This window comes from Orycteropus afer, unplaced genomic scaffold, assembly GCF_000298275.1.
Source record: "Orycteropus afer afer isolate SDZICR_OR568_19922 unplaced genomic scaffold, OryAfe1.0 scaffold00003, whole genome shotgun sequence".
Lineage (NCBI taxonomy): Eukaryota > Metazoa > Chordata > Mammalia > Tubulidentata > Orycteropodidae > Orycteropus > Orycteropus afer.
This window is the reverse complement of record NW_006921590.1, coordinates 24,882,950-24,893,944: the sequence shown is the minus strand read 5'-3', so window position 1 is coordinate 24,893,944 and position 10,995 is coordinate 24,882,950. Positions and strand designations below refer to the sequence as shown.

General features: G+C 40.1%; 1 protein-coding gene across 1 annotated transcript in view; it reads right to left on the bottom strand.

Annotated features, from left to right (window-relative positions):
- COL6A6 (collagen type VI alpha 6 chain) overlaps positions 1-10,995 on the bottom strand; it is a 151,192-nt gene that overhangs the window by 34,390 nt on the left and 105,807 nt on the right. Inside the window, exon 32 of the mRNA XM_007936829.2 lies at positions 3,486-3,979. Within this exon, the coding sequence (XP_007935020.1) occupies positions 3,486-3,979 (494 nt within the window). The remainder of the gene's footprint in view (positions 1-3,485; positions 3,980-10,995) is intronic.

The window sequence follows — 10,995 nt, the reverse complement described above, 5'->3', positions numbered from 1 at the left end:
CAGCCATTGAAAACCCTATGGAGTACAGTTCTGTGATATACATTGGGTTTCCAGGAGTCAGAGTCAACTGTACAGCAACTGGCTTTTAAAAGAGAGACACATTTCTTATATTAGAAAAGGAGAAACACCCCACATTAGAATTCCTAATGTGCAGTAAATAAAAGTTCACTACAAGTAAAAGGTAATTGTCAAATTAGTGTAGATGAAAATGCCTAGTGCAAAACAAAGCAAGTTTGAGGTTTTCCAGTAAAAAATGACCTTCCACTCTAGAAGGCTTGAACAACTCATCACTTAAGATTTATAACACTGCAAAAACTTCCAAGATGGCGGTTACCATCCGTTTGCTCAGGATCATAGGGAAATCATGCCATGCTATCAGAGCACCTGTTCCTGAGGCCCACTACCTGCCTGCACATGCACCAAATTTCACTCTGGACAACTCAGTTGAATTGAGATTCGTAAAAGTCATGGTAATGATGAAACAAGCTAAGTTTATAAAATATGACCTCAAAATGAGATGCAGGCCAGCTTTGTGTCAGTAGAACTTTCAGTTCTGTTCTTAAAAAAATAATAATAGTAAACAAAAGTTTAAGGTCTCTAGGTAGAGCAAATGGTAAAGCTGTAAAATGTTCTTGTTGTTGTTATATGCCATCGAGTCGGCCCCGACTCATAGCAACCCCTCCTTGGGTTTCCGAGGCAGTATCACTACGGAAGTAGGATTGCCCAACCTTCCTTCCGAGGAGTGGCTGGTGGGTTTGAACCGCCAGCCTTCTGGTTAGCAGTCAAGTGCCTTAGGCACTAGCTGTAAAATAGGTGGTTCAAATCCACTCAGAGGCACCTCTCGAGACATCCTATTCTGTACACACAAGAGTCACAACTTGATGGCAGCCTACAACAACAACATCAACAAAAGCACAACTGAAGAGAATGGATACAAGAAAGGGGGACAAACAGCAAAATGGAGAGGTTGAAATGCAATGTCTCTTCGTGGATGAGACCATCTTGGAACTTCCACCATCTTGGAAGTTTTTGCAGTGGTATAAATCTTAAGTGTGTCTGTGCATCTGTTTTGAGCTCTTCTAGACAACCCTGTTCATCATCTAATGTCAGCTTCATGGGTCTTTTGTTTTTCTAGTTTACTCTTGTATCCCCAGAGCCTGAACAACATCTGACATATGAAGTGCTCACTAAACACTGATTGGATGAGTGAATATTGGGACCAATTCTGACTCCTCTCAGAACCTCTAGCTCTTCTTCTGCCTGAGGGATGCTGGGGACCAATGCTGCTCAGATTTGTAAAGGGCTATGATCAAGAACTTGAATCTTCATTGTTACTCTTTTGAGATGAACTCCTTCAAAAAGGAGCAAAGATTCTCTAGGCTATTTGGGTAGAATCTAGAAAACAGATTCATTAATCTGGAAGTGAGAGTGTTAGTATTCAAAAATTAAGGGGGACAGAAAAATTTGGGTGTGGACAGGGGTAATGGTTGAACAACATGATGAATATAATTAATGTACTGAAATGTAAATTTGAAGATGGTTGAAATGAAAAATGTTTTGTTACATATATATTTACCACAACAAGACAAACAAATCAATAAACCAAAAAACCCCAACCAAATATGTTTTTGTAAGTTACATGCTGTGTATGTACCTTTGAGTGGGTGGATGGAATTCTGTCAATTCAAATTTATACCACTAGTGCCCTCAGTTATTTGCTTCGGGACATAGAATCGTCTCTTGTTCCGTGTCTAAATAAAGCCAAGGCATGATGGGGGCTCTCAATAGATGAAGGGAATGCTGTGAGGACTCTGTGTATTACCAAATTCATGTACAGAATTTTTGAGCTGCTTCTTCTCACAGCAGCTTCATTTGCATAACCTATTCCCAGTCTTTTCTAATTTATGTGCATTTTCCTTTCTGATCCTGACACATTAGCCTTTTCATTTGCATAATTCTGAGAGTCATTCCAATGATGCTAATAGAAGTTTCAGCTCCTTTACAACCTACACTTCAATATTACTAAACTGATTTTAGCTCAGCATCATGCAACTGAATATAATAATAATCAAAGCAATAGCTGCCATTCCTGAGTGCTTACCACAGACTAGGCACTAATGCACCTGCATTATAATGTTTAATCCTCACATCAACTCTAGGAAGTAGTACGACTTTCCATATTTTACAGAGAAGTACTCTATGTCTACTCTTTTTTGCTTATTTAACCATCTTTACAGAAAATTATCAAGCTGGAAAGAGCCTCAGAAGGCCATTTAATCCAGGTCTCCAGCCCCCAGGAGAGGTAGACAGAAGTCATCCTTGACAAGTGAGCGATGGTGCCTATGAAAGTGATGTCTTGACCACTTGCATTTAGCCCTGCCAACAATAAATCAAGCCAACTTGTGGAAAATTCCTTTTTAAAACTAACCTGGATCTTCACACTGCTATTATACCTCATTTCTCTAATATGAGAACTTCTCCACCAATATTATTCACACATTTAAAGACTGTAATTTAGTTGCTTTGTTACTTTCTTTCTTTAAATGGAATGAATGGCCTTTAAAAATAGTCTTTTGTCGCTCCTTGGTCCTTCTTCAAGGGCTCTACATGAATAAACAATCAGACTCTGCTTTACACCGACATGGCCATCTTGACTCCCATGTGATTAATTTAGGAACATTACACATTAAGATATTAATCCTCAGTCTGAGATGCCATAACTGAATGATTTTCCTTTTTTAAATTTTCATATTTTCATGACTGATTACGTTATGAAATCAGCCAATTGTTTTTCATTGAACAACCACTATTACCCTAGCCCTATTAGTGATATCCATTCATGGCTGTCTGTAGTCTTTTTGGGTTCAGTATCTTTAGACCTTGATCCAACTCAGTAGACTGGAGAAGCAGTAGAACAGAAAACCTGGGTTCAAGTCCCCACATGGAGACTTAATAGCTGTGAGAATCTGGGTAGACAGCTTAATTTTTCCGAGCTCAGTTTTCTCATCTATAAATAGGGATAAGAATTAAGGCTATGTGTAGGTAGGGCTTTGAAAAAAAACAAACAAAACCCAAACTCACTGCCTTGGAGTCAGACCCGACTCATAGCGACCCCTCGTTTCCGAGGCAGTATCACTACGGAAGTAGATTGCCCAGCCTTCCTTCTGAGGAGTGGCTGGTGCGTTTGAACCAGGTTAGCAGTCAAATGCCTTAGGCACGACACCACCAGAGCTTGGAGGTACTGCTTATAAGAATCAAAAAGGATAATGCATATATAGGGCTCAGCATGTTTCTTGTATCATAGCAACAAATAGTTATTACAATTACACTCAACCAGCCCAGAATAGAAAAACAAAACCAAACAAAAAAATCCCCACAAATTTCCAAACAAATAATTCTGATTTTGAAGGCAGGAAAAGTATAGTTCTCAGTCTAGAAAACATACGCAAAATGATACTTGTTAGGGAAAAGACTAAACCTCTTACCGTAAACGCACGCCTGATGAAAGGTGCATTGCTGAAAGCAATCACGATGGGGATGATGCCAAGGGCACTGAATTCCATGGTGGCCGTGGTGATGGAATGGGCATCGGCAGACTGGCCATTGCTGAAAAATGTGGCAATTCTTCTCGTGTGAGCTCCTGGGAGCGTCCGCTTGAAGACATTCCTGGAAATAAACCTCATTGCTTTGCCGATCTCCCTGCCGTCGGAGGATTTCTCGTAAGGAATAGCTTCGATTTCCTTGAGAAGCCGGTTCTTGTTGTAGGTGTCTGAGAAGCGGATGAGGTGGCTGGTGTGGGAATTATAGGAGAGGACTGCAATGCGCGCTCCCACGGGACAGCTGTTCTCTCGGACCTTAATTTCTCTCAGGAGGGCAGAGATTATCACCTTCATCTGCTTAAAATCCTGCTCAGTGACATCCCGGGACTGGTCTAGGGCAAACACCAACTCGGTTGGATGCACGGGACATTCGGGCTTTCCTAAAAAACAAGAAAAACCAGGTGCCACTGGGGGGACTCTAACTCATGGCAACTTCCTGTGTGTCAGAGTAGAACTTTGTTCCATAGGTTTTCAATGGCTGATTTTTCAGAAATCGATTGCCAGACCTTTCTTCTGAGGCATCTCTGAGTGGACTTAAAGCTCCAACTTTTCATTTAGCATCACGTTTAACTGTGTGTACCACCCAGGGACACCAAAAGGCCAAAACATACCCCTAATCATGCAGCATGCTTGTTTTTTAAAAATGGGTATGTAGAAAGTAAAATAATTTTAAATGTTATTCAAATATTTAAAAAGTAAACAAATATTAAAATAAATACTGAATAAAGATTAAACACTTAAATCTTGAATCATTAAAAATGCTTTTAAAAAATGATTTTTTTAAAAAAAATAAAGCACAAAAGAAAAAAGTCTATCCTTTAATTTCATTTTTTATGAAGTCTATAAGGAGCCCTGGTGGCACAGTGGGTAAGGGCTCATCTGTAACCACAAAGGTCAGTGGTTCTACCAGCCACTCCACAGGAGAAAGATGTGGCAGTCTACTTCTGTAAAGACTGCAGACTTGGAAACACTATGGGGCAGTTCCATTCTGTCCTGTAGGGTCACTGTGAGTTGAAATTGATTCAGTGACAATGAGTTTGGTTTTTGGTTATAAGTAAATTACCAAATTCTTTGGTTTGGTTGTTTTTGGGTTCTAAACAATAAAAAGCTCACAGTAATGTTCTTTTACCAACAGAAATCTGATCCATGGTACCATGTTTTGTTGCTGAAACTTTCTTCAGTTGAATAAAACAGGTATGTTTTGCTACTTAATGAGGAAGTATAATGCGTGTTAAAAACTACTGAGTGTGGGAGTATAAAAATTCTTCTAATGATTTCAGGAAATTCAGAAGAGGACTGACACACGGTATACAGAATAAAGAGAGAGGCCCTTCAGGGCACTGGTTAGAGCTTAGCATCGGGGTTAGAGTCCTGGCCCTGTCCTTACTAGCCTGTGACTTTGTCCCAGTTACTTATCCTCTCTGTGCCTCAGCTTTCTCCTCTGTAAAATGTGAACCATAATATCACTTATCGCATAAACCTGTGGTGAGGATTAAATACATCAGCTCAGGTAAATACTTAGAATAGAGCTTGGCACATAGCAGGTATTTAGTAAATGTTACTGATAATTGTTATAACTAATATTACAAACTTTTTTAATGTGAGAGAACAACTGAATCATTAAAAGGAGAATGAAGACAGATTTAACTGATGCATTTTTATTTAACAGGTAAAAATGCAAGTTCATCAAATAAAATGCCTTATTATTTAGAAAAACTTGAATTATGCAGGTTAAACTTTAGTGTAAATGTTTATTACAGATTATCTATCCTTATTCATTGAGCCTAATTATTAATTGTAATCCCAGTACCCTACAGTTATCACAGTTGGTGAATCTGTCTGATTATCAGATAGTTTGTCTCTTCCATTAATTTATGAAGGATGCAGATTGGGATTGTATTTCTCTTATTCTTCTAGGTTATTAAAAAAAGAAAGACCAAACCAATTGTTGTTGATTCTGACTTATGGCAACTCCATGTCTTTTAGAGCAGAAATGTGCTCCATAGGGTTTTCAGTGGCTGGGATATTGTGGCAATTGATTGCAGACATCTCTCTGAGGCACCTCTAGCTGGATTTGAAGCTGCAACCTTTTAAGTAGCTAAGCACTTAACTGTTTGGGCCACCCAGGGATTCCTTCTAGGTTATTAGTCCTGGCCATATAGTAGGAATTCAATAAATGTTGAATAGGTGAAAAAAGAGCCAAAGAACAGTTCTTTGTTATGGGTACTGGAAGAACAAAACTTTAATAATGGGTAAGATGCCTCGTATTGGGATGTAAGTTGGTACAAGTAAACCCCAATGACATGCTTCTCTTGGAGGGGTGACTCCTCTTGCTCAGAGGCCCTTATGTCTAACATAACAAACAAGCATGAGGCCTACCAGCTCTTCACAAGCTAGTTCAGGAACTCACCCTGATGGGGCTTGCCCAGGCTGGCCAAGGACAGAATCCTTGCTGCCATGGGATGAGCTGGCCCTTGCCTATCTTAGCACCAGGTTATTATCTCCTTCTGGTCTTTGGTGCCATGTCCTTCACAGGCAAAAGGAGTTCTCACCTGGCCACAAACTAAAACCAAACTAACTGCTGTCAAGTCGGATCCAACTCATGTGACTCCTCCTTGGGTTTCTGAGGCGGTATCTCTATGGAAGTAGATTGCCCAACTTTCCCTCCAAGGAGTAGCTCGTGGGTTTGAACCTCCAGCTTTCTAGTTAGCGGTCACATGTCTTAAGCACTATGCCACCAGAGCCAGTGAGAATAAACGTTCAAATCCAAATCAACCTATTCATTTCAACGGAGATAAACAAACAAACAAACAAAAAACTCACTGCCACTGAGTCGAATCCAACTCATAGAGACCCCTCCTTAGGTTTCCAAGGCAGCGCCTGAGGCATTTGACTGCTAACCAGAAGGCTGGCAGTTCAAACTCACCAGCCACTTCTTGGAAGGAAGGTTCCCAAGGAGGGGGTCGCTATGAGTCAGGTTCGACTCTACGGCAGTGTGTTTGGTATGTTTGGTACAAAAGTAGATTGTGCCACCATCCTTCCGAGAAGTGGCTGTTGGGTTTGAACTTCCAGCCTTCTGGTTAGCAGTCAAATGCCTTAGGCACTATGCCACCAGATAGAAAATAACTTATTAGCCTTTGAGTCAAACTCAGTGGGCTAAGCAGATATTTAAAAAATTTCAGAGGTTATGTCAATTTTATAATAAAAATTAAATGAGTAGAATTATGACCAAACATATTGGTTAGTTTTTTGGCTGGGTCATTATTTGCATAAGAGAACAAATGGAGAGGAAAGCTTCAGGTGCAAACTGGAGATGAAGGAAAATAAGATTCACGGCATTGCCTGAAGATATGAGAAAATGCAAGTTTTTAAGGAAAAAGTCAACTTGCAAAATACATCATCTGAAATGAGCTGCCAGGAACCCTGAGGATTCTGAAGAATGTTGGGTTGGAATGTTGTGGTCCCTGGAGGACTTCCTGAAGGGATTGTCACCACAAGAGGACGTAATCTGGTTCCCTGGCCACACACTACATAGTGATGGCTGCTGATTGTCACAGAGTGGGTGGTGGTGAAGGTAGAGGGAGGTAAGGGTCAGCTCCAAACCACTGCCACGTAACTAATACACAACATTGGTGGCCCTTGTCTAGGTCATCTCGCCTGTGTCAGGAATGCCACAACAGCTACCCAAATAGGCATCTAATTTCTACACTTGTCTCCTTTCAATCCACCCTCCCTGTAGCAGGTCAAATAAGTTTTGAAAAAATGTCTTAAGGGATCATGCTCTTCCTCTCAATACTTTCAATAAGCTCTTCAATCCTCGTTAATTGCAACTAAAATAAAAGCCAACCTTCTTCATCATAACCTGCAAAGCTCACCTGGATTTGGCCCAGCTCCATTTTCTCAAGTGCCAATCTCCCCCTTATTAATGTGCCTCCATCTTATTGGGCTTCTGCTGGTTCCTAGGACCTGCCTAGGTCTGTCTGTCTCATGGCCTTTGCACTTGTAGTTATCTAACTGGCTCTTGCAAACCTAGCTCTTTTTAATTCTCTAGTCCAAATGTCAAAGTCACTGCCTCAAAGAGGAGCCCTCCATCCAGAAAACTCTATCCCGTCCTGTAACGTGATTCTATGCTAGAGCATCCTATTCTTTTTATTTCACTAAAACTATAGATCTTGTAAAGGAGCTTTGGTGATGCAGTGCCTAAGGCATTTGACTGCTATCCAGAAGGTTGGTGGTTCAAACCCACCAGCCACTCTGTGGAAGGAAGATGGGGCAATCCACTTTTGAAAAGATTTACCTCCTTGGAAACCCAATGGGGATTGCTATAAGTTGGAATTGACTGCACAACAGTGTTTTGTTTTGTTTTGTTTTGTTTTCTTAACAGATCTTATAAGAAGCTCTGGTGGTGCAGGGGTTAAGCACTTGGCTGCTAACTGAAAGGTCAGGGGTTCAAACCCACCAAACACTCGGTAGCACAAAGATACGTCAATGCACTCCCATAAAGATTATAGCCTTGAAACCCTATGCAGCAGTTCTGCTCTCTCCTTCAGGGTCACTATGTGTTGGAATGGCAATGGGTATAAATCCTGTGTCCATGGGTGGTGCAAATCATTTACACACTCAGCTACTAATTGAACAGTTGTAGGCTCCAGTCTACTTAGCGGTATCTTGGAAGAAAGGTCTGGTGATCTACTGCCTAAAAATCAGCCATTGAAAGCCCTAGGGATCATAGTTCAGTTCTGACACACAGGGGTTGCCATGAGTCAGAACTGACTCAATGGCAATTAGTTACTGACTATAGCTTCTATCTAACACTTGTTGGTCAGGTTATTGCATTGTGGTGGCTTGTGTGTTGTTGTGATGTTGGAGGCTATGGTATTAAAATACCAGCAGGGTCACCCATGGTGGACAGGTTTCAGCAGAGCTTCCAGACTAAGACAGACAAAGAAGGAGGACCTGATGATTTACTTCCAAAAAAAACAAAAAACAACTGGCCAGTGAAAGTCTTATGAATAGTAGTAGAACATTGCCTGATATAGTGCCAGAATATGGGCTCCTCAGGTTGGAAAGCACTTAAAATACTACTGAGGAAGAGCTGCTTCCTCAAAGTAGAGATGACCTTAATGATGTGGATGGAGTAAAGCTTTCAGGATCTTCATTTGCTGATGTGGCACAACTCAAAATGACAAGAAACAGTTGCAAACATCCATTAATAATCAGAATGCAGAATCTAGGAAAAGTATTAAGTATGAATCTAGGAAAATTGGAAGTCATAAAAAATGAATTGGAACGTATAAAGATCAATATCCTAGGCATTGGTAAGATGAAATGGACTGGTATTGGTTATTTTGAAGTGGACAAAAATTCTGGAAAGGACAAACTGAAAAGCAATGGTATCCAATTCATCATCAAAAACAACATTTCAAAATCTGTCCTGAAATACAATGCCATCAGTGATAGAATAATATCCATATGCCTACAAGAAAGATCAGTTAATATGGCTATCATTCAAATTTTCACAATGACCACTAATGCCAAAGATGAAGAAATTGAAGATTTTTACCAATTTCTGCAGTTTGAAATTGACCAAATATGCAATCAAGATACATTGATTATTACTGGTGACTGGAATGCGAAAGTTGGAAACAGGAATTTTTGGTACATGGAAAACAAGGCCTTTGCAATAGAAATGAGGCTAGAGAATGCGTGCAAGAATTTTGCAAGAAATCCATTAGCCACTTCTCAGAAGGAAGATGGGACAATCTACTTCCGTAGTGATACTGCCTCGGAAACCCAAGGAGGTGTCACTATGAGTCGGGTCTAACTCGACAGCACATAACAACAACAACAACAACAATGTCCTATTCATTGCAAATATCTTTTTCATCAAAATAAACAGAGACTATGCAGATCACCAGATGGAATACCCAGTATCAAATAGATTATATCAGTGGGAAAAGATAATGGAGAAGCTCAGTATCATCAGTCAGAACAAGGCCAGAGGCTGACTGTGGAACAGACCATCAGTTGCCCATATGCAAGTTCAAATTGAAGCTGAGGAAAATTAAAACAAGTCCATGGGGCCAAAGAATGACCTTGATTGAGTATATCCCACTTGAATTTTGAGACCATTTCAAGAACAGATTTGATTCACAGAACACCAAATATTGAAGATCAGACGAGTTGTAGGATGATTTCAAGGACATCATGCATGTTTAAAGCAAAAAGTCATTTAAAAGACAAGAAAGAAAGAAAAGAACTAAATGGATGTCAGAAGAGACTCTGAAACTTGCTCTTGAACATAGAACAGCTAAAGTGAAAGGAAGAAATTATGAAGTAAAAGAGCTGAACAGAAGATTTCCAAGAGCAGCTCAAGAAGACAAAGTAAAGTATATTAATGAAATCTGCAAAGACCTGGAGTTAGAAAACCAAAAGAGAAGAACATGTAGCAATTCTCAAACTGAAAGATCTAAAGAAAAAACCCAAGCCTTGAGTTGCAGTATTGAGGAATTCTTTGGACAGAATATTGAACAACACAGAAAGTATTATAAGAAGATGGAAGGAATACACAGAGTCACTGTACCATAAAGAATTGGTCAATGTTCATCTATTTGAGGAGGTGGCATATGATCAAGAACCAATGGTACTGAAGGAAGAAGTCAAAGCTGTACTGAAGGAACTGGTAAAAAAACAAGTGTCCAGGAATTGACAGAATACCCATTGAGATGTTTCAACAAATGGATGCTGTGCTGGAGGCACTAGCTCATCTATGCCAAGAGATTTGGGAGACAGCTACCTGGCCAACTGCCTAGAAGAGATCCTATTTGTGCCCATTCCAATGAAAGGTGATCAAACAGAATGCAGAAATTATAGAACAAAATCATTAATACCACATGTAGGTAAGGTTTTGCTGAAGATAATTCAAAAATGGTTACAGAAGTATATTAACAGGGAATTTCCAGAAAGTCAAGCAGACTCAGAAGAAGATGTGGAATAAGGGATATCATTGCTGATGTCAGGTGGATCTTGGCTGAAAGCAGAGAATACTAGAAAGATCTTTACCTGTGTTTTATTGACTATGCAAAGCATTCAACTGTGCAGATCATAATAAATTATGGATAACATTGCAAAGAATGGGAATTCCAGAACAGTTAATTGTGTCCAGGTAGAGCCTGTACATAGACCAAGAGGCAGCTGTTTGGACAGAACCAGGGCATACTGCATGGTTTAAAATCAGGAAAGATGTGTGTCAGAGTTGTATCCTTTCACCATACTTACTTAATCTGTGGGAGCTCTGGTAGTGTAGTGCCTAAGGTACTTGACTGCTAACCAGAAGGCTGGCGGTTCAAACCCACCAGCCACTCCTCGGAAGGAAGGTTGGGCAATCTACTTCCAT